The sequence below is a fragment of the Populus alba genome, chromosome 5 (genome assembly GCF_005239225.2).
Source record: "Populus alba chromosome 5, ASM523922v2, whole genome shotgun sequence".
Lineage (NCBI taxonomy): Eukaryota > Viridiplantae > Streptophyta > Magnoliopsida > Malpighiales > Salicaceae > Populus > Populus alba.
This window is the reverse complement of record NC_133288.1, coordinates 19928819-19952379: the sequence shown is the minus strand read 5'-3', so window position 1 is coordinate 19952379 and position 23561 is coordinate 19928819. Positions and strand designations below refer to the sequence as shown.

The window sequence follows — 23561 nt, the reverse complement described above, 5'->3', positions numbered from 1 at the left end:
TGAAATAGTAATTGCAGAATAGCAAAATACTGTAGATTGGGTCCCTAGCTAGCTAGTAAGGTGAGGAGGCTAACAAGTCATTGATTCTCTTGAACACGCCTCTCATCATCTCTCTCTCAGCTTTCTTATTTCTCTTTAAAAGGGGAATCCAATAAGGCTGTGTTGTCTTCCAAGTGAATTAACTTTTTTTTACAGCTCTCTTTGCCTTCGCAAGTTTGCAAATTTGTGGTTGTGGCGATCTAGCAGGGCTGAGAGCGAGTAAAGAGGAAGTGACAAAGCGAAACTGATGCCAAGAATGAAAACCCACTAACGGAATAGTTGAAAGTGGAGGGGACGTCGTGGCTTTTCTCACTTTATTTTTGCTTTATAGCGATGATTGCTTGTTTTTCTTTATATGGGATTTGGAAAACGGATTTTAACCATCTTGCCTGAAACAACCTGGTTTTGAGTGAACAGTACAGTAGTAGTACCACTGCCTTTTCTGTAAATGACTGGGGCTGTTCTTCATTTCCGCTGCTGATCATGTGGCTTGCATGCGACTCATTATGATGGGGAATTGATTCTTGTTCTAGTTGAGATAAAATAAAAAAAAGGTAAGACAAAAGACAAGAGTTGGAGGGAAAACATCGGTTCTTCTTTTACTTGTCTTTTTAGCGTGTACCAGTCATGGAGGCTACAGAGATTTAGGAGTTTCAAGTCCCAATAGAGCGTGCGGTGTCAGTTTTTTTTTTTCTTTTTCTTCTTCTTTCTGGTTTCTGTGTGTGGACTGTGGATAGTTAGATAGCAAGCTTTTGCATTAGTTTTTTGGACGAAAAAAGAGGACTGAACTTTTTATTCTTCTTTGGAGCCTCGGAAGGTGGTTCTTGTGACCATCATCACTTGCAGCAATTTCTGGTGATCTCTTGGATTGTTTTCAACTCTCTAATAATTTTTAGGTGAGAAGTGTTCTTATTCTCTATATATCTAGCAACTCAATTATTTTCATGTTGGTAAATTGGAAACTGCTTCCTTGATCTTAATTTCTTTTCCTTTTTTGCAGTGAACCTGGGGTGCTGAGAAACATCTAATATGAGGAAGTTATGCTAAGGAATAGATCCAGAGCAGTGACCAGCAAGCAAACTTTAATGACTGAACACAGCACTCAATCACCCTCCAATCAGAATTACGCAAAGCTGACAACATCGTTTCTCAGTTCTCCAAGGTTCAAAGCTTTCACCTTCAAGGCTCTCCCGGAAGCTGAACCTATGATGAGTCCAACTTCCATTCTTGACACTACCAAACCACTCTTCCCTTTCAAAACCCCCTTTTCTTATGACATAAACCAACCTAAATCCCCGAAAGTTTTCTCAGAGAACAAACACTCATGGGACAAAACAGACTCAAAGGGCATTGGTGTTGCACTTATTGATGATACACCTAGCTGCGTCAAACCCGTCAAAGAGAATGATAACCATTTTTCCAAACCCAGTAACAGAACGGTCTTGTTTGGCACCAAGCTCAGAGTCCAAATCCCACCACTGCCAAACTCTATACTATCTCCAGTTCAGTCACCTAAATCTCCAGGGGACTTTGGAATTAAAACCTCCATGAACTCGCAATTATCAGCATCTGGTTCAGTCAATTCTGGCATCCAAGCAAAGGATTCTCCTCAGGTGTTCAAAGGTTGCATGTCAATGAGTGAAATGGAGCTCTCTGAAGACTATACATGTGTCATAACTCACGGACCTAATCCAAAGACCACTCATATCTTTGATAACTGCATCGTTGAGAATTATTGCTCCTTATCGGATACGTCCAAATCTGTGCCCAGGAGTTTCCTTAGCTTCTGTTACACTTGCAAGAAGAATCTTGAACAGAAAAATGACATTTACATCTACAGGTTTGGACCATTTTCCTTCTTTTTTAAAAGATGCAACATGTCTCCCCCTTTTCAGTTTGAAAGACCCAAGTCTCCAAAAACAACTGCTTTTACTGTTCTTCTCATTTAATATCTGCGACCCAAAACCACTATGGGCCTAATTGTCTGTTATCCTTGCAATGCAGAGGTGAAAAAGCTTTTTGCAGTCAGGAATGCCGTTACCAAGAAATGTTGTTGGATGAAGTAGAGAGTTAAGAAGTTAGAAGACTCTGCAAAAATAATGTTCTTGCCATTTTGTCCTGCCCCAGCAGGCCAGCACTCTCAAAACTTTTTTTTCAAAAAAAAAAAAAAAAAAGACTTAGCAAACCATGTCAGTTTTGCCATTCTTGATTACCCTCAATTGAGAATGATTGATTGTAGGACCAAGGATTGGATGCTATTTCTTTTCCTTTTTCCTTTTCTTTTCTTCATTTCCCTCTCAACCCTCTCGTCTGCACATAGAGATAAAGAGAGGGTGAGGTAATATTGTAGAGTGAATTTTGTTGTTTATCAAGGTGATTACTAATTAATTTGAAGGCTTAGTCTTCTCTTTTGGCCCTGTATGGTGATTGAAAAACTGTCTGCAACTATTTGTATTCTATTTTCTTACTCTCTAACGTGCATCTAATGAAGTTCCTGAGGTGACCAGCTATTTCACGGTGGAAGACGCTCAACCTCCGTGTTCCTTATCCTTTCAGCTCGTCCCAATTTTTGTCTGTCATGGCTGAGCAATCATTATTATTACTGTTGAAGGTTTAATCTAATCCAAAACTTACTATTTCAAGCTGGAAGACACAAAGTCAGGCCTTTTTCCCAACCAATACCCCATTAATCAAACAACTGAAATAATAAATGTGTAGTGGTTAAGAACTTGGATACGTTCTTACATGACTGGTAGAGCCCAAAGCTTCAGATCCTTGCCAAGAATGATAATTAGCCATCTTGTCAAGTGATCCAGAAATAAAACTGTGTGCGCCTGTAACTGGTGAAGTTTAGGAGAGAATTTTGCAGCTTTTTGTTTATTTTGGTCACACATTTTGCAGTTTATTATCCAAACTCCAACAATGAACAACACCTGCTTAGGAAGAGTCTATGAGCTAGAAAACGATGGAACACTGGTCACAATTCTGTATTGATGATTACGTAACAGATCAAGGCTAATTATATTCTTCTCAAGATAAAAATAATGGACTGACATGCAATAAATGACGGTCAAGAGTTAAAGTATATGCAATTTCTTAATTATTTTCTTTGTTTTACACTTTCACTTCTGGTTATAAAAGTTGGATGTGACTTGCGGGTCGATTTTGGGACCTGATTAACCGACTCTAAATTGGTCCTGGTTAAGGGAAAATACATGGGAGTGAGTTAGTCTAATCTTAGTTTATCCGTAACTCAAAAATAAAACTCGGTCAAAACTCGACACTCATTCCATTGACTTTTTTTTTTTTTTTTTAAATGATGCTTTACGATAGCTTAGCAAAGATGACGTAGCGAACTAGGTCATAAAAGTAAAAATCCTACAAGTTTTATGCAACTCCTTTTCAATTTTCGGCTTTATTAGCAAGTCAAGTTAAAACAGCGAGCTCCCTCTTTCTGCTTCTGATTTCTGATTCTTTCCGCCACGGAGGAGAGGGGATAAACTAAGAACATGCGCGCATTTCCAATTAATTAACAATACAATAAGATATATGAGTAAATCCACACAAGTTCTATTGTCGCACTTGATTTTTTTTTTTTCATCGTTTTTTTAAAAAATTTTTATTAGGTGGTCTTACTTGTATGATACTTGGTTTGGCGTGTTAATTTATTGGATGATTTTTTTTCTTATGTATATTTTTTTTTTTTTTTTTTTTATCCTTTTGATATTAAATTAATTAAAATTAAACTTCATGATTTATTATATTTTATTTTTATTAGGTTATTCCAGTCCCATGATCCAAAAATAATGCTTGATAGGTAACCTGAGTCGACTTGGTTATTTTTTTTTATTTTTTTAATTATTTTTTTAAAATTTATTATTTAATATTAATTCGATTGGGAATTAAACTTCATAATTCATTTTGAATTTTTTTACGGGAATATCTTGTTTCATGATTAAGATCATAATTTTTTATATTTTAGCTCTGGTAAGATCATTTATTTTTTTTTCTAAAAAGTTATCTCGATCTCATGTCTTTCAACAATGGATTTATTTTTTATTGGATTGACTCCGTCTCATGAACCAAGTTGCGGGTCTGGCAGGTTAATTTAGTTGGCTCGATTTTTTTTAATTGATTTTTTTTTTCAATTTCATCATTTAATATTGTGTTTGTTTGAGAATTATACTTAATGATTTATTTTAGTTTTATTTTTATGAGATTTCTCAACCTTATGACCCAAGAGTAATGCTTAATGGATTAACTCATATTGACTTAACTTGTTTTTTGTGTCATTTTTTTAATTAATGTTTTTACAAATGTCATCGTTCAACATTGGGTCCAACAGAAACGATTAGAAATTGAGTTTTATAATTTGTTCTAATCTGTTTTCTACGGGGTTACCTCAGTCTCATGATCAAAGTTGCGGATTTGAAAAGTTAATTAAGGTGAAATCAAGTCAATTTTTTTTCTCTACGAGGTTATATTGGTCTTATAGCTCGATTTATGAGTTTAGCTGAACTAACTTTGGTTGTTTTTTTTTTTTTTTTTTTTAATATTATCTCTCAACATTGGACTGATTAAGAATTGAACTTCATAATTTATTTTGATTTTTTTTTAATAAGATTATCTCGGTCTTTTAACTCGAGTCGTAAGTTTGACAGGTTAACTAAGTTTATTTTTTTAAATCCGTTTTTTAATTGATTTTTTTTCAATTTCATCATTCAACAGCGCATTGATTGAAAATTAAGTTTTATATTTTGTTTTGATTTGTTTTTTATAGGATTATCATAATCTCATAACTCAGGTTACGAATTTGATATTTTTATCTAAGCCGATCCAAGTCAGTTTAATATATTGTTATCTTAGTATTAAAAAAATATAGATTATCTTGAAATGTTTTGAGTCAAAATATGTTTTCACAGGTCGTCCGGTTTGCCTTTAGAGCCACAAAATCAACCGGATCATATCAAATCAATCATCATATAGTTTTTTTTACTTAAAAAACATAAATAATATTTGAATATTTTATTTATATTAAAAGAAAACTTGACCGTCCCATAACATAATGCGAGTCAATTATCTGGTTTTCTGTATAAAATATGGAGCAAACATGACCACGGATGTGAAAGAAATTCGTTGAAACGGTAAATGATATTATGAGACCATAATACGGTTTCATTTGAGCAAGCCCAGTAAAAACAAAGAGCAAAAGCTCCTAACAACTAATTGTGGTAAGCCTTTAAATTGTCCGGTTGTGGACCGAACCTGTGCGCCTTGCTTGCCCGGTTGTGAAATGGGCCCGAGCTCCCAACGCCTCCGAACTAAAAGGTTTCAACCCTGAGGGGATTGAAATAAATAAAAAAATCCACACCCCTCCAGATAAAAGAGATCGATTAAATCTCTCTTAGTGCAGTAAAAGAAACATGGAGGAAAGCCCAGAACTGAAAACAGACGCACAAAAAAAAGAAGATAAAATCCATGACCCACAAAATATAATAATAATATCTCTACATCAGATTTTTCTTTTTTTTAGTTGTATTTATTTCAATAAATAAATAAATATAGAAATTAACTAACGTGATGTCACTTTGTCGAATACATAAAATTTCTCCTGATATTCAATGGACTATGAGCAGGCTTCCCACAATCAATGGCAGCTGTAGCTCACATCAACCTTGATAATTATTTTGGCCTTGATGGGAGAGGAGAGCAGCACCCAACAGATTCGCTGCAGTCTCACAACATTTAAGATCTCAACATGAACATAACCATCGATGTCACTGATAATACCTCATCTCATGAAAAAAATGGTAAACAGAAAGATTTCAAAAGGTAAAAAAGGAAAAGCCTGTGACTAGAGAAAACCATAGGCTGGAAACTTCCCAGGCTGATGTTGCAAGTGTGATGCATGGCCATGAATGGCATGCGCATTATCATGAAAACCTCTCTGTTCGTTTTCGACATCGCAAATTAAGCTAACTGATGTTCCTATAGCGAAACCTTGAGGTATCGGAATATCCTCTCTGGATGAACTCAATGAGAAATATTATTTTACAGGGGCAGATAAATACACCACCGATAGAAAATGTCCCAAAAAACCAGAAAGGAGATTATAGATTCACATTGCAAAAAACGAAGATGCCAAGCTCCTGGTTTGTTCGGACTGTAGAATCAATATACAAATCCAATCAAACCATGCTGACCGCACTTGATTCTAGTTCACGTAGGGGAAATCTAATGCAACAGCATCCAACTAATCACATTGTACCACCCAATATCTATAATGTAATACTGATAACGATAAACAGCTTCATCCATCCAAAAGTTAAAAAGAAAGATGCAAATAAACTTTTTTAAAAAGTGAAAAGACAGAACTCTGAAAACATCTAAGACCAGACATAAAATGTAGTTGTAAATTTACATCGGTTCTCCAATACACATAACTCGACTACTCAAGAGGACTCCTAGTACAAAAGACAAACAGCAAGACAGATATTACACTATAATCTTCAGTGACGAGAGTGACAAGAAATAGAAACCACATATGGATGAATCGTGATAAGACGTACTTTTAGGACTACATATATCAAGAGCGTATCCTACTATAACAGCAGCTCCCTGAAATGTTCCTGGACAAGCAGCTCCCTGGAACACATGTTGAGTAAACATCAGTAACAATCAATTAATATTTAATAAACAATCAAGGTGAAGACTGGTAAACTATTACCTTGCAAATAGCTTGGCATGGTCAACTATCTCCGAGGAATATACACTTCATGAAAGACAAAGAGGAGGCCCTATCAAGAAACTGATAGGCTTCCAACATGACAGAGCAACATGGATAGGATTGACCTTGACAGACTAAAGGAGCAGAAAACACTAACAAATGCTTTCACTTCCCCTTCCCACTTTTCCCTCTTAAAAAACAGAAAAGATGGCCAAGGAAAAACAACACCCGTGCAGGGCGTGCAAGGAGTTAGAGCTACCTAAAGATGAAAGGTTGTGCATGGAGTTAGTGCTTCCTAAAGAAGAAAGAAAAAAAATGGTGAATATATATAAGAGCTGGCATTGATTATTGGAGGTGATGAGGCAAGTAAACTATTACAGGAGAACGGATCATCTAGGGTGCCACTTGAGGCAGCACTAAACTAGGAAACTACTAGGCTAATTAATGTTAGCAATCAGAAAGTGAAGCTAGAAGAGGGCGCCAGAATTGAAACCAAGAAAAGAAAGTCAGGATACGCCAATAAGACAGAAACCTATGGAATTGTAAGACTAACCAAGTCATAATGCAGTATATACATGGCATCTGATGTTATAAGCCTAAATTCTTCTCAAGAACTTAAGTAGAGCGAATAAACAATCCCACAAGGAGATTATGCAGAGAGCTTCGCAAGGGTATGATAGATCATAGAATTGAAACTTGCAAGTAGTCACATGCTCCTGACAAAATGACCTTCACCACGACTTCATTATAACTTCCCCTCTGCTTCCTGAATGTATTGGAGTCGGCTTCCATCCGTTTCACATAGTCTTGCCCCATCTTAGCTATAAAGCCATGTATCTGGCCTGCCTGCCTTGCTACCAAAATACTACTCCAGGTCACTTGTAAGTTTCTCAGTGTAACATCTGAAGATTATTGACCTACCAAGCCATGACTGCTTCTTGTACCACCACCACCACAAGAAGCTAAAGAAACTCAACCCAGCTGACACTCCTGGCTAATTTCTTCATCTATATACATCTACCACTTAATTCGCTATTTACAGGAGCAAAACGCCCCTTAAACTTCACTCGCCTGCCACATCAAGGTTGAGAATGCGACGCAAAGTCTTTGTCGCAGAGTCAGCACTAAGAAGCAAATCTCTTGTAGAAGGGCTATGATCCCTTGAGGGGGAAGCTGGTGCAGACTTGGCAGTTGGTTGCACATCAAAATCAGCATCATCAGACACAGGTAAATCAAGTGACATGGTTCGCTTTGGTGGTATCATTGAAAACTTAGGAATCGGCAAAGAACTCGGTGGTGGAGAGTTCGAATAAGCAGGACCAGCCCAAAGCTCCGAGAACGGTAAATTCCCATTCACAAAACCTATCGCCTCATTAAAAGATGTTTCATTTCTAGGAATCTTAACATTAAAAGTTATAGGAGAGCTTTTTGAAGCAGTCTTCAAACGACCATTGTCAACAGAATGAGAATTGGAATGAGACTTGACAGCTGGTGATGGTGTTTTTGGATAGTGAGAAGCAGGAGCAAGGGTGGTGCTTTTGGTTACAGGAGTAGTGGAAATCTGAAATGGGGCTGGAAGTAATCCCGCCCCGGATTGAAAAGTCCTGCAATTGATATCCCTAAAGTGCTTAGAAGGAGAAGTCCCGAATTTAGCAGGCCCGTGTGGTTTAACTCCGCTATAGTACTGACTCCTGTGTTGATCCACAATAACAAGAGTCTCCATACCGTGCAAAAATCACCGATTCAACTACCGTACCCTTCCAACCAAAACCCGATTCTAACAAAATAAAACTAAAACGAAAACTTTTAGGGTTAAAGCTGAAGCAATATCAGAGTGAAAGTTCTAGATCTCCTCCATGATAAATCCAAATCAAGCATCAACAGATCCAAAGCCCGCTTACAATAAAAACAAGACTCTAGAGATTCAAAACCTGATCAGATCAGAATCCTCTCCCAGTTAGAAGCAAGGATCGCAAAAAAAAACCCTTCACCAACTGTAAAAGCACAGTATAAATCGAATCAGGAAAAAAAATCGAAACTCGAAAAAGACAACTCCACCATAATATCCATTTCCACAATAAAGTGAAAGAAGACAGACAGTAAATTACCTCAGCAGTTAAAGAGACTGAATCGGTGATAAAGCTCTGAGATAAAGGATGAGATTGATTATTAGCGTGGTAAATTAGGGTTCAGTTTTCTGTATAGTTAAAATACCATGAGAGTTTGTGTGAGTGTAAGAGAGAGATCACGTAGGGTCAAAAGGAGGAAGGAAGGAGGCAGATTCTATGGAGATCCGAAATGACTCTCTGCAGTTATTTACACACCTACTCACTTTCTTCCTCTATGAGAGAGAGAACAGAGAGTAGGCACAACTGTAACTAAGAAGGCCTGGTTTTTCATCTTATTTACGAGAATGATATTTTGGATTATTTTATTGTGTATTTGAAAATGTTCTTGTGGTTATTTTTTTAAATAAAAACATATGTTAATAATATTATTTTTTTAAAAAAATTATTTTTAAAAATCAGCATATTAAAATAATTTAAAAAAATAAAAAGTATATTAATTAAAAATAAAAAATATTCAAAATTTTTTCAAATATATTTTTAAAATATAATACCAAATATATTCTTATTCATAAATTCAAGTATTAGATTATTAGCAAAGTGTTTAGTATATAAGAGTTATTTTTTAAAATAATTTTTATTTAAAAATATATTAAAATTTTTTTTTTTTAATATTAATACATTAAAATAATTTTAAATAAAAAAACTCAAAAAAATTTAAAAACAATATTTTTGGCGGAAAAACAAACGCGTTGCTTCGTTAAAATGCCGAGAATTTGCAAAATCCCTCTTGTTATTCAAAGTAAAGTAAATAAACCCACTCCTGAATAAAGGATGTTTTTTTATCATTTTAGCCTGGATAATATCAATCGATGTTGAGTAATTCCAATAATATATTTGCGCTTCGTGTAGATGAGCAGATTACGGATCTCTTGTATTTTGTGTCTTGTAAGAATATAAATGATATATATATTTTGTGTAGTTTTTGGGACAATAACATATATGTTAAATATTTTATCGTGATTATTATTTTAGGATTTTATGTTAGACTTAAATATTTATTAAATCCATTTATCTAACGATAGATTCTGCTATGAAGATGCCTGTATTAAATTCTAAATGTAGTAGTTAAGTGATTCTTAATTTAAATTATATAATATATATTTCAAATATTTGACATGTGATGATTGTGTCGAGTTGTGATATAATGAGTATAAGATAATTAGACAGTGAATATAATATGAATTGACTGAATATTAAAGTGTAACAGGTTTCTAGTTGCTAACTTGTGATTTTTTGGTATATAAAAATCTTTGCTAAAATTTCGGTAAGCTTTTAAATTTCAAATCACAATAAAAAATTAATTTGATTTTTGATTTATTACATGGAAAAATAGTGCCCAATATTGGGGATGTTACAGTTAATATACATGAAGTTCAAATTAAATTATCTTTCTAATATTGAGGGATGGATTATTATCCATGTTAATAGTTATTATCTAAAAACTATTTATTATTAAATAAGAAACGAATTAAGTAGTATATAAATTTGAAGAGTGTGTTTATTGAGTTATTGAACTATAATACATGGTTGTGTGTGTTTCATGCCAATATTAAAAACATGTACATATCACACTGCATTAAAAAAACATATAAATGTTTTATAAATATATTTCTATAATATAAATAAACATCTAGTCTTACTCAACAAGTAAAAACTGATTATATTAATTTTATTATTTTTTTTAGATTTTATTTATGAGTAAACTGTGATATATTTAAATTTGTCAAGTTGATTGAATCATATTAATTAACTTTTATATAATTTAATTTTAAACGGAATCAAATTATAAGATTTTAACATTTACCATCCAAGTTGAGTTTAATAAAAATATATATTTTTATAGCCCATGGTATTTTTTGTCATGTTTAAAAACTTCTTAATAGAACCCGCAGCAACAAAGAGCAGACTTGTAAGATAATTTCATTTCATTTTAACTGACCACTCAAATTACCAAAGACCGCCATCCTTCAAGGCCTGAAGTATACCATCAGGCCTAGGTCATGAATCACGTTTGGGCCTAAGAGTTGAGGCTTGCTGACCCCAAGGCCTTAACAAAATTTCATCTCAACAAACTTTCTGAAAAAATAATTTCGGTTTACCTTTATGGAAATTCGTGACGTTTGGATCGAGGAGGAAGCGATAGCAGGGTGGATGAACCTTCTCTACGCGAAGGAGACACAGAGATTGACTATGTCTTCCGGTTGGGTCTGAGCATTGGGCTTTGGTGTGGAATACCCATCCACATGGATCCAATATCTGGGCCCAGCCCAGTTGGGAATTGCAATTTGCATATTGTTAAAAACTAACTTGTTCACTTTCCGTATTATTAATGTACTCTTTGATTGATATAAACATGACTCATCGACTTTATATTTAGTTTTTGAATTCATGTCCATCGATACAAATTATAAGATATACAATCATTTATTTTAATTTGATATTTTTTTAATATAATTTGATAAAAATAGTGGAATGAGATATGTGATATATTTTATGTAATAAAAAAACAATTAATAGCAAGTTATTAATAAGATTTTTCAAATATCGTTTGTTTTGAAGTGTAGTTGTGGTTATTTTTTAAATATTTTATTTATAAATATATTAAAATAATATATTTTTATTTTTAAAAAATTATTTTTGAAATCAATGCATCAAAATAATATTAAAATACTAAAAAAATATTAATTTGAAGAAAAAAAATAATTTTTAATACATAAAAACAGATAAACAATAAACAAGAGAACCAAAAACTATTTGCAGAAGCACTTACAAACACATTGTAAGGAAGGCAATTAATTGCAACTATTTCCTACACTGGATATATAATTAATTACTTTCTTAGATATATTAACATCATGTATAAGATAAATTAAAACCGATTTCAACAGATGTCTTTGCAGCAACTTGAAAGAGTCAAATTAATGTTTAATAAATCTGGAAAAGCCAGAATAATTATTTTGTTGCGAGATAATGATTGTAGACTTTGGGCTCACACAAATTTGCTCGTGTAATCCTGCAAAAAAAAAAAAATTCTGTATTTTTATGGGATTTTGACAGTGGAAGGATCTCTATCAAAGGAAATCATTGGTGCTTGATTGGCTGTACAGCAGAGGTCGGAGGAAGTTTCGGTAACTTGGAGTACTGTAGAGCTACGGGTGGCTTATACGGGCAGAGTATCCATCCAAAGATACAATTCCTGTGCATACAGCTCACTTGTAAGATCTGCGGCTGAAGATGCTCTGAAGTGGCAGCGTGTCATACGATCTTCTTGTCTCTTTCTTTTACACAACACAGACACGTTTGAGAGCTGTGATCATGCGAACTAACTTTCTTTATAATTAAACAAGAGGTCAATGATAGTGTCCTCTCTACTGTACAGTGGTTCTAGCAACTGTATTAAGAAATTAGATCAGACGAACAGAAACCCCTGCAGGCACGAGTTTTGATTAATCCTCTTAATCTCTGATCAAATCAACAACACTAGCTACTTAATCACCATATTAATATAATAGTAATGCCATTATCTGTTCTGGGTGTACCTATTTTTTTGCCACCACATGCATTATGCTGCTACCCAACTTAATCTGTCAGTAATCTCTTATTTTTTTTATAAATTTCAGTAAAAGTTGTTTTTTAAAGTTTTGTTTATTTAAAACTATTTTAAAATAATTTTATATTTATATTCAAGTATCAGCTTGATACTGGGTGAACTCAAGTATCAGCTTGCACGATGCAAATTAATGGAGAAAATATTTTTTTATTCATCTTAGCAAATCATGTAAGAATATATATATCATACGTCCATCTTTTCCGTCTTGGCTGGGAGTTTTGTAATAAACTGAAGTATCCTCCATGCAAAAGATAGCAGGAAATGTCTATTCATAGGGGGACCACCGATTTTGAAGCTGGTTTTGGGTAAATGAAGAAAATTTTAGAAAAGGAAAGCACGAATAAAGTCTTGTGTACAGGCTGTTATTCGACGACAAAAAATTATCGGATTTCTTACAGCTATTGATCAGAGAGACGATGTTGATTTTTCACAAAAGACTTCTGTTTTCTGGCAGTGGTTAAATATTGGCTTGCCGGTCCTTCTCGTGGATATAAAGCAACCATTCTTTCAAGGGAGCAACTTCTGATTATAAAATGTTTGTGGTTACCAGCTCTCCCTTTGCTGCTCCAAGAAAGTGAGTTTTCCTGCTGGAATCTTCGCCCGGCACGTCTCAGTTCTCACACATGATACATACAACTACTCTTGTGTTAATTAGCAGGTCGAAAAAACGAGTTATTTGTAACAAAAATACCGCATTTGCATGGCGTAATCTGCCAAAAATATTTAGATATATGCCAAGAACATATAGATGAACAAGTTTCCAGAAATATAGGAGGCAAATGTCCTGAAAGTAGGAAAAAGTTAAACTACTAAAACCAACGAGGGCTACTATGAAAATTCTAGAAAAAAAATGAAGAAGGGCAGCAAGCAAGTCCGCTCGTGCATATATACGCAACCGTTGTACACAAGCTAATTAATGTTTTACTTATCTGGTAGGAATCTATCTAGTCCCATTAAATTGTCTGATTTTACACCAGAAACAGATCGTGAAATTAAAAATCTGAAGAAGACAGTGCAAGAAGTAAAGAGTTTGAATGGGAAGTGTTTTTTATCAACGTCAAAGATCGATGCTGCTAAAAGAGAATCATTCGAGACAGCAAAAACATCACTGTAAAACGTTTCGAGTGTGGTGGTTGCTTCAAGGATTTAGAGGGAATACTACGTTTACCCTCATCGATCTGTGATACGATTGATGCACAAGTTTACTCGAATGGGGGCCGGGCAGAGGAGGCATGGAACGTAGCCAAGAAAAGTGTAAGTTGGACTTGGACAGGTCGCCCGTGCATATAACGCTCTGAAACCACGCATGTGCTTGGTGTAGCTGTCGTTGTAGAGTCAGCTGGACCATCCTTTTAGCTTACCTGACTGTGGAATTTAGTTTAACCTAGCAATGGATGTTTCTCTCTCAAGATCCTGACTTGGTGTAAAAGTTTATCCTCATAAGGGAATCTAGAAAGAAAGTAATGGCCAATCCCCTCTTTTTGATGAAGCTGCAAGATTTGTTGCCCAAAATGAAGAGAATCCCAAACTTCTAATTCAAGAATTGGATGAAGCAGGTGAAAATAAGTCTAATTTCTCAAAAAAGTGGACTAATTAATTAATGCTGAGCTATTTATCTTCTTATAATTTATTAAATGTCAAGTTTGGCGTGTTCAATAAGATATATAGATTTTCTTTTGATCGGTTATATTTCAAATCTCACCATGCATTGGTTTTTAATTCGATAGCTTATATTTGACTAAAAGAACTTAAAATGATTAGCCCAGTAGTTAAAGAAAGTTTCCTTAACTTTTCATGTTCAAACTTTGAGGTAAATTGATTTAAATGCAATAAGTTGACGTAAGGGAATGCTATTTTAAGAAACTATTTAGGAACACGTTTGTTATAAAATTTGTTTTTATTAAAAATTATTTTTTAAAATATTTTCAGATTGTTTTGATTTATTAATCTTAAAAATAATTTTTTAAAAATTAAAAAATACTATTTTAATATTCTAAGTGAAAAATACTTTAAATTACAATCGCAACCACAATCCTAAACAAGCCCTGACTTCTTAAGAAAAACTTAGTTTCAGTTCACTTACAAGCTAGTTGAATACTTTTATCATAAAAAAATATATGAAAAAAAAAAAACTAAAATCAATCTCAGCCGCTTTAATTTATATCTGGTTTTAAAATTAATAATTAATTTAAATGTTAGTCTTTTTAGCACAATTTAATACCTGTTTAGTATTGTTTTGGCTTTAAAACATGGCTTCTTTTAGACTTTATTTGTTTATTGAAAAGTGAATTCAATCATTAGCTGGCACTGAACAACATTTCAATTATGAAAATATGGATATATGTTATTTTTTTAAAATATTTTTTATTTAAAAATATATTAAAATAATATATTTTTTAATTTTTAAAAAATTATTTTTGATACCATCACATCAAAATAATTTAAAAAATACCAAAATTATATTAATTTAAAATTAAAAAAATAAAAAAATTTTAAAAAAATTTAAAACATAAAAAGAAACAACAACACGGCTTTATGGTGCATTGTGTCACCGCTTCATAAGTCGAGGACTAGGAAGCAAAGTCAGGGATTTGCTCAAAGTCGTTGCTCGGTACCTCTACATCGGCAAACACGGGGTCATAGTGCGGGGACTCACCGTTAGCAAGCCTTCACAGAGCATTTTTACTATACAAAGATTGATGATGTACAGTAAATTCCAAAATAATATACTAAAATAGCAAATATATAAACATAAATAATAATGATAACATTTAATTATAACGTGCAAAATAGAAAGTGTTTTCCCGAGTTTAAAAGAGAAAAACACTCCCCCCTCTTAGAGCCTTGTGTTTTTCTTTAATTAAAAAATATTTTTCATAAATTTATTTTTCAATTCAGGCAATTACGAATGTAGTATATGCATGTATCTATAGGCCACCATGTGATACACGGGTATATGCGTGTATCAATAGGTTATGCATGCAATACATTCGTGACTGTGCTAGATTGAAATTTTTCCAGATGTGATAGCTTGGAAACTACCTTTTGGTACTAAACGTGGGGATCACAAAATAGACTAGTCGGCTAAAGGTAATTGGTAGGATTGACATAATGCATAAATGACTATCTAGTGCTTTTTTTTTTCCCCTTTTTTTTTAAATTTTAATAATGGATGTTGGAGTTAGTTTATATGTATTTCAACTAGTCCTTTAATATCCTGAAATTAACGATCATATAAACCTCTAATAACCCTGAGATTTCTAGTACTCAAACCAGTAATATCTGAAAAGCAAATTTAAAGTTTGATAAGTTGAACTATACCTATTAAAATTATCATAATCTAATGCCTCGAACGATTGGAGATATCTACACGGCTTCACACATATATCTCTGTCAATGTATAAGGGGTTCTTTAAACCATAGTTTTGAAACTTGGCCTGGCCCGTGGGTTGATCTAGGACCTAGCCGACCAGTGGTTAGAAACGGGGCGGGTTGAAAAAAGACGGAGAAAGAAAAAACCCGGTGTGACCTTATTGACTCGACAAGATCCAGCTGCAAACTCGTTGATTTTTATTTTTTTATTAAAATAATGTTGTTTTGATTTTAAAAAAAAAAATTTAACCCGGTCAACCCAATAATTTGATCGAAACCGGTAATCCAGTTAAAATCTAAACCGGATCTTAAAACCATGCTTTAAACTCAAGGTCGAGGATGAGAGGAACACTCTTTCAACTGCAATACCTAATCCTCCTCGCTGATGAAACTGAGAGTAGCTAATTAGCTTGTCCAGTGAAGTTACATTGAGAGGAAATTTACTTGTGAATGGGAATCCAGTGATCGGATTTGACTCCAAAAGTCAAATTATTACGACATGATAGACACTGAAACAAGCAGGGTAATCATGGGACCCAAGAGCACAGCCTCCGGGACGGGGCCTGATTGTGTAATCTTATGAAGTGATCATAGCCGTACATCGTTTTCTTATGTGATAATCAGTGGACTGATTGTGACCATTCGTCACTTCATGATAATAAAAATGGTAAAAATCAATCGTCCAGCTCCCAGAGTTGAATTAATCTGTTTATTTACGGTGCAGAGAACCAAGAAATAAAACAAAAGGAAGACTTTGAACTCCACCTATGCCGGTGTGCTTGCATGTGCAGCTTCCTTGCAACACACCAAGACCTGCAAAATCGCTCACTTCCACAAGAAATCCTTAACTCTCACGCCCCCATGTCATCGGAGAAATCAACATCACATCCTGCATTTATTGAGGCAGCTGGATGGCGATTGCTTGGCCACCCAAGTAACCTCCCCTCCTTTTAATGGTGACAAAAATGACAAGTTGTTAATTACAAGGACATGATTCTTCACCAACATCATTTGTAAGGCAAATATGCCACTATGTCTGCATAATTTTCTCAAAAATCCATTATATATAAAACTTATTTGCATGTAACCCTATGCTTTAAGAACTTTTGGGGTTTGTTACATAATGACTACGCGTTTGAGACGTATTCAAATTTTTAGCATGATATATGATCACACGTAAGTCTATCTTCTCTCCTTTTTTCTTTCACATAAATAGTAATTTTACTATCATCTTCTGATATTGTTTTTTAGTTAGAATGTGATCATCGACGCATAATTCCTTCCAAGTAACTTTGCGAGCTCGGCAGTTAATTGATTATCCGAATTACTCTTTACATCATATGCTTGTTCAAGACTTAGAACCGAGTATAGGAACAGCTAGTTTATTATTTATAAATAATAATAAGTGTATATTTTGGTTTTTTTTTTTTTTATCTATCTCAATTACAATGACTTTGATTTAATCATGGAGATGTTCTTAATATAAGAGAACATGTTTATTTTTATTTTTTTTTAATGAAAACTACAAACCTATTGATTAAAATGAAAATTACAAGCATATTGAATTACAAATTTACTGTTACAAGTCTACTGTTATCATCTTACAATTATATGAATACTTGATAAATATATTTTAAAAATTCTATGAATTTGATTGAACTGTAGAATAATTGTTGTTTGTTGTTTAGAATAGAAAATGCAAGCTTGCTATTACAAGTCTACTCTTACGAGTATAATTATATAACTTGGTTCAGCTCACACAATTGTTTAATTTTTTATTTCTAATAAATTTATTATTGAAGAATAAAATTGAAAAACTGTTAATCTAAAAACATGACACAATAAAACAAATCGAGTATACCAGATTAACCTGCAAAACCTATAACCCGAGTCATGATACTAAGATGACTTCGTGGACATCAAATTAACTGAAACAGATCTTAAAATTTAATTCCTAATCAACTTAATATTGAAGGATAAAATTGAAAAAAAAAACTCGAGTCCATTGGATTAATCTATTAAACCTACAACATGAGCCATGAAACTATAATAACCACATAAAAAGCAAACTACAACAAATCATGAAGCCCAGTCTTGAATAAAACAAATATTGAAGGATGAAACTAAAGAAATAAAATATAATTTTTTTAAAAAAAAACAAAGAAAAAAAATATTATTGCAATCAATAGTAGAGCACAAAAAAATTACCCAAGTCAACCAGAGTTCTTTTTACAAAACCCATGACTTATGATATAAGATCGAGATAACCTCATAAAAAAAAAAAAAAAAAACAACCCGAGTTAACTGAGATTAACATACCAAACTCATAACTTGAGTCATGAGGCTAGATAACCCAATAAAAAAATAAAAATAAAATTATAAAATCTAATTATCAATAAACTCATTATTGAAGGATGAAATTAAAAAAAAAAATCTTAAAACGAGACAAAATAAAGTGACCAAAGTCTAATTGGGTTAATTAGTGACTCGGGTCATGATATTGAGGTAATCTTGTAGAAAGAAAACTGAACAGATCATGAAAAAATCTAATTTCTAATTTTCATAATATTAAAGGATGAAATTTTTTTAAAAATATATTAATTAAAAAAGAAAAGAAAAACTAAATTCAACCAGGGTAATCAGTTAAATCCAATACCGACATAAGATTAGAATAACCATATAAAAAATAAACCACAACAAATTATAAAATTCAATATTTAATAAATTAAATGTTAAAAGATAAAATTAGAAGAATAAAAATATATTATTGCAATGAATAGTATTTTGTGAGATTATATAAAATAAAAACACTATTTTTATTTTAATTTTGTTTGTTTAATATTAATATTTATATTAAAAATAATAATGGTAATATGAACTACTCTTACGCTGTTGTGGGCGAACAAAATAGGAGCGCCATTAAATTCAAGAAATAAAACAACGCTTTAAGGACTCCAAAACTCATGCTATATAAAAGGTCCACATTTACGGTCTTTTACTTCTGTCTGGTCGCCGTTGAACTAAAAATACGAAAGACTAATTACAACATGCGCCATCAAGGCATTAACCATGATGGACCCTCCTCCCCATCACCAATTAAAAGACTGCACAACTCCCCATTTTGTTATCGTTTCTTTTCCTTTGATTCACCTTCACACTCCTCTCTTTCTTTCCTGCACAATCACAGAAACAAAATAATGGCAGGCACAATAGGAAGAAACCTCAATCTTTGTTTCACTAAGATCAGACGTCCACTACCACCTCATGATCAATCCCCCACTACCCTACTAACCCCAGATGATCACAGCCATACATTTCTCATAAAAAACTATAATTCCCTCTATGACCCCACCATTGATTCCGCCTCCACCACCACTTCTTCCAGCTCCTCCTCCTCTGAACCTGACTTCGCTACCGTCTACGCCTCTCAGCGCTTCTTCTTCTCCTACCCTGGCCGCTCCAACTCCATTATTGAATCCACACCGTCCATCGTCACTTCCTCAGACTCATCAGACAATCTAGTAGCCCCGCAATCTGACAGCAATGGTCTGACAACGAATCCCTCCAATGACAAGTCTTTGTTGGTTGATAGTTGTAATGATAGTAGCCATCCCCAGTTGTTAAAATCCCCTACCGTTAAAGACAGTGTTGCTGTCCCCACCTACTCACCGGACCCGTACATGGACTTCCGGCGATCCATGCAAGAGATGGTGGAGGCACGTGACTTGGTGGACGTCAACGCTAATTGGGAGTATTTGCACGAGCTACTATCGTGTTATCTTGATCTTAATCCTAAGAGTAGCCACAAGTTCATTGTTGGAGCTTTTGCTGATCTTCTTGTTAGTCTTTTGTCATCGCAAATGCCAGAAGATGCTGGCCGCCGGGGAGAGGATTTTTCCTCCAGTAGCTGTGGGATTTCGCGGCAGTGCATGTAATGTAGTGTGTGGTGTGTCGGAAAATGATTGTCTAATCTTGTTACCTTTAATTTAGCAATATATATGCGTGGGAGGGAACAAAATTGAGCCTCCCTTTGTCTTCTATTATAACACCTTATCCCCTCACCACCATCTTGCTTTTGGTTCTTGTATTTATTAAGCTGGAAACTTTTTTTTTTCGATTTGTTAGTATTGTTTTCGGGTTCTAGATTAGAAAATTTGTTTTTTTTTTGCCCCCGAAATTGGGTTTTTTTTGGAATGCAGGCAGTGCATGATTACAAGTAAAGGCGAGGTACTTGTCCTACCTTTTCTTTTTACTCCATCTCTCTCTCTCTCTTTCATTTTTTTTTTTAATAGTATTTGCAAGTGCTCGTGAACTAGATGTCTATAATTCACTCTTTGATAGTTGGTTGGGGATAGAAGCTTTCAATTAAGCTGAGGGACTTGGAGGGCTTGTTCTATCAAATGTAAATTTAATGAGATTACGTTTTTCACTCTATAGTGAAGCTTTGTTCTTGTTGGATGGCGAATTGAAACAAATCCATCACCTGTTACATAAATTCTAAGAATTTCATTAGACCCCTTTTCTTCATTTCCTTTTCCGTACTTTCTTCTCTACTGAAACAAAAAAGTTAGCTGCAATTTGGAAGAAAAGCTGTAACCTTTGGATTAATTTTGAAGACTTCATGTGCAAGATTGAAATTAGTTTTGTTAAACCTTTCGTGCATGCTTATCCCACTTTCTTTTTCAGCTAGAACTTGCTTGAATCTTCCAACTTAACTCTAATAAACCACGTTCTTGCACAGACAATTAATATTATGTCCACTCATTGTTTTGTAGAGGTAATGAATCAAGACAAGGCGACTGTTAGGTTGGGAACGGGTCAAATCCTGTCAAATGTTAAAATATAAACTAATTTATCGGCCGGTGAAGAACAAGAAAACCGTTGTCTTTTACAGGAGGAGTAAGACGAAGGCAGATCCGTCTTGTAAGCAAGCACAGGACTCCTGTTTCTCATATTTCTTTAATCTGGAAGAATCTTCGCATCAAGACAACTAGTGGATTAACAAGTGGCCAAATTTGTGTCGATTAAAAAAGTAAAAACTGTTTTACACAGACAGCACAAGGGAATCTTGATTTTTGTCCTCCGTTTCCCTCGCAATTAATATGATGTTTTCAAGGACGAGGATGGGCCACAGAAGATTCAGTGAAAGTTACAGATGCCACCGGTGATGGCTTGTTTCTCCATAAATATGATTATACTATGGTTCAACTTGTAATTCCTGGGAATACAGCGATGGCAAACAGGTATCTGCATACTGTACATGTGGTTTTGTCCCTCACGAGGTCTCTTACCTAGCACCCGCTCATCAATGAAACCAGATCTCGAGCCTAATATTTATCTATCTTCTTTAAGTATTCTAGGTGTGGTTAGTTCAGCTTCAGGGTTTTCAATCCCGTAATAAATAGCTGCACCAAAACTATAGAGCAGAGTAATTTTAGCAGTGGAGGCATCATGGAGAACCCAGAAAACAGAGATTATGGATGGGCAAGACAGCTGGCTTGGGCTAGCCAGTGTGATTGTTTTGAGGATTACTTGTATATTTCCTCTTAGTTTTGAACAGCAAGAGTAACCTTTCAGCTAATTTTCGCGTACCAAATCTAAATTAATGCGTTCACAGATTGAGATCCTAGGAAAAATAATGCGCATTAGTTGTATGATATATTTTAAAAGGTATTTTTTATTTAAAAATATATTAGAATAATTTTTATTTAGATTTTTTAAAATTTTTTAATATAAACACATTAAAATTATTGAAAAACACTAAAAAAACAAATATTTTTTTTTTCAAAACATAGTTAAAAACATACACGAGGACGAGGACAATTAGGAACACAAAAATAAACAGAGCCTAGGCTTGCAAACATAGCATGAGGCAAAGGAAGCATAGCCTGAGCACCACAGAAAGAACGAATTTAAACTCTGATGTCGTAGTGGTCCATAACTAACTGCTTCTCGTCTTGACAGTGATAGTTTTTCTCGAGCAATTTGTTAGAAATAATAATTATAAACGCTTAGATTATGTTTATTTATTTATTTTTTCATGGCTGGGGCATGATGTGATCCTAGAGGCCTGCATAATATCTGTTTTACTACATGGGGACTCTAGCCCATAAGAAGACACTTCATTCTCCAGTATTTATTAAAATAGCCGAGAGTATTTTTTGGTGGGTTCATACTACATCAAAATGGGTGGATCAAGCCCAAACAAGCTCGTTGAAAACAGCTGCACAATATTTTCTGTCAGCTCAAATTCAGCTCCAGGCCAAGTCCAACACAAGAAGAAATTTTAACGAGAGTCCAGTACACCATGAGCCGACTCACCACCGTGGCAGCGTGGGTTCACGGAACAATTTCTCCCAAAATCGTAGTCACAAGACCCAACTCAAGGATCAACTCACTCAAGGTCTTGGACAAGCTGATCTGTGAGTAGGCACATTAACCTAAGATATGATTTTTTTAATAAAAAAAAAACTTGAAATGATATTATTTAAATAAAAAAAATTAGTTTCAAGGTAAAACCTAGCCTTAGCCAGCAAGGCTGGCTAAGTGTTATAACTATCATGACCATAAACACATGATAACAATTAACCCTCAAACTTGAGTTATGAGTTGCTCGAGTCCACTAGGATCTTTTCAGCTTGCTATTTTACGTTTATTTGTTTCTAATGGAGAAGGGTTTACTGTTCATATAAACAGTAAAACGGGTTAATAAATTATTTTAATTGCTTAGTTAACAATTATATGTTGTAGCATACAGTGCTTAATATATTATTTAAATCATTCAATTAACAAATATGTGACGTGGCACAAATTATTTACATTACAGACTATAGACCGACCTATAATTCCTATGATGATGCAATGAGAGCTTATGGCTGGAAAAGAATCAATTTTGAGAGCCCTTTCCGGCTTCAATGGCAACTAGATCATCTTTAGGTACCTATCATGAGATTTATGAACACTGTCTAATTGTAAAGTGTTTGAGTGTGTAAATTCTTTCTGTATAAATTGAAACCACTATTGGTCATATTCAAGAAATGGAAGAAGCTATACAAGGTTTTTGCCAAGCCTGCTCATACAGTACCTAATCTATTCATACAGATCTAAGCTAAGTGATATATGACATTGTAAGGAAAATATCTAAATAAATGTCTTACTCTTTTCAATAATCCATATTTGTAGCAATCAAATACTATTCTTACTCCCCAAATTGATTAATGATTGGTTACAAATATCTATGATCTATATTCTCTATAAATAGAAAGGAATAAAGTTATAAAAGACATGAAATGTCTCGCCTATGTATTATTGAAAAATGTATCAACATAAAGACGATAGTAAACCCAACTACAGGTCTAACAACCTTCACCATTTGCAAGATATCATCCATAAATTTTGACATCCTAAAGCACCTATTCCTGAGAGACAAGTTTCCCTAGAAAAGCTATGACATAGCATTTGGTTGTTTGTAAAATAGTGGCATGCTGTGTAATTGGGAAGGCTTCTACGATGTGGAAATCATACTGATTCTACAAAAATTCAATTTCAGGTGGAAGTCCACTTCTATGTCACTATCATGCTCACCACAACCTACTAACCCTTGATAACATCTCTTACATCACAGTTAAATTATATTTTAATTCCTTCATAAAAAATACACTCCAAGTTCATTGCATCCGATAAA

At 34.0% G+C, this 23561-nt stretch overlaps 3 protein-coding genes and 1 long non-coding RNA gene across 4 annotated transcripts; 3 read left to right on the top strand and 1 right to left on the bottom strand.

The window, feature by feature from the left end:
- The first annotated feature begins 58 nt into the window (after window positions 1-58).
- On the top strand, window positions 59-2456 carry LOC118061679 (FCS-Like Zinc finger 8). Its single transcript, XM_035075205.2, has 3 exons — window positions 59-935; window positions 1040-1879; window positions 2044-2456. The coding sequence occupies exons 2-3, from the start codon at window positions 1080-1082 to the stop codon at window positions 2111-2113; spliced, it is 870 nt and encodes a 289-aa protein (XP_034931096.1). The 5' UTR covers window positions 59-935; window positions 1040-1079; the 3' UTR covers window positions 2114-2456.
- A 3908-nt stretch (window positions 2457-6364) lies between these two features.
- On the bottom strand, window positions 6365-9157 carry LOC118061680 (uncharacterized). Its single transcript, XM_035075206.2, has 3 exons — window positions 8875-9157; window positions 6767-8760; window positions 6365-6684 (listed from the first exon to the last, which is right to left on the bottom strand). Exon 2 carries the CDS (start codon window positions 8487-8489, stop codon window positions 7830-7832), a length of 660 nt encoding a protein of 219 aa, XP_034931097.1. The 5' UTR covers window positions 8490-8760; window positions 8875-9157; the 3' UTR covers window positions 6365-6684; window positions 6767-7829.
- A 9917-nt stretch (window positions 9158-19074) lies between these two features.
- Window positions 19075-19812, top strand: LOC118061681 (transcription repressor OFP16). The gene has a single exon (XM_035075207.2). The coding sequence runs from the start codon at window positions 19075-19077 to the stop codon at window positions 19810-19812; it is 738 nt and encodes a 245-aa protein (XP_034931098.1).
- Window positions 19813-19816: 4 nt separating this feature from the next.
- On the top strand, window positions 19817-21458 carry LOC140955561 (uncharacterized). Its single transcript, XR_012169793.1, has 2 exons — window positions 19817-20104; window positions 20653-21458. It is a non-coding gene; the product is annotated as an uncharacterized lncRNA (long non-coding RNA).
- Window positions 21459-23561: the final 2103 nt, after the last annotated feature.

Coding starts and splice junctions, on each gene's coding strand:
- LOC118061679 (XM_035075205.2), top strand. CDS start 1,080: ATGCTAAGGAATAGATCCAGAGCAGTGACCAGCAAGCAAACTTTAATG. Junction 1,880..2,043: donor AATGACATTTACATCTACAG/GTTTGGACCATT, acceptor CTTGCAATGCAG/AGGTGAAAAAGCTTTTTGCA.
- LOC118061680 (XM_035075206.2), bottom strand. CDS start 8,489: ATGGAGACTCTTGTTATTGTGGATCAACACAGGAGTCAGTACTATAGC.
- LOC118061681 (XM_035075207.2), top strand. CDS start 19,075: ATGGCAGGCACAATAGGAAGAAACCTCAATCTTTGTTTCACTAAGATC.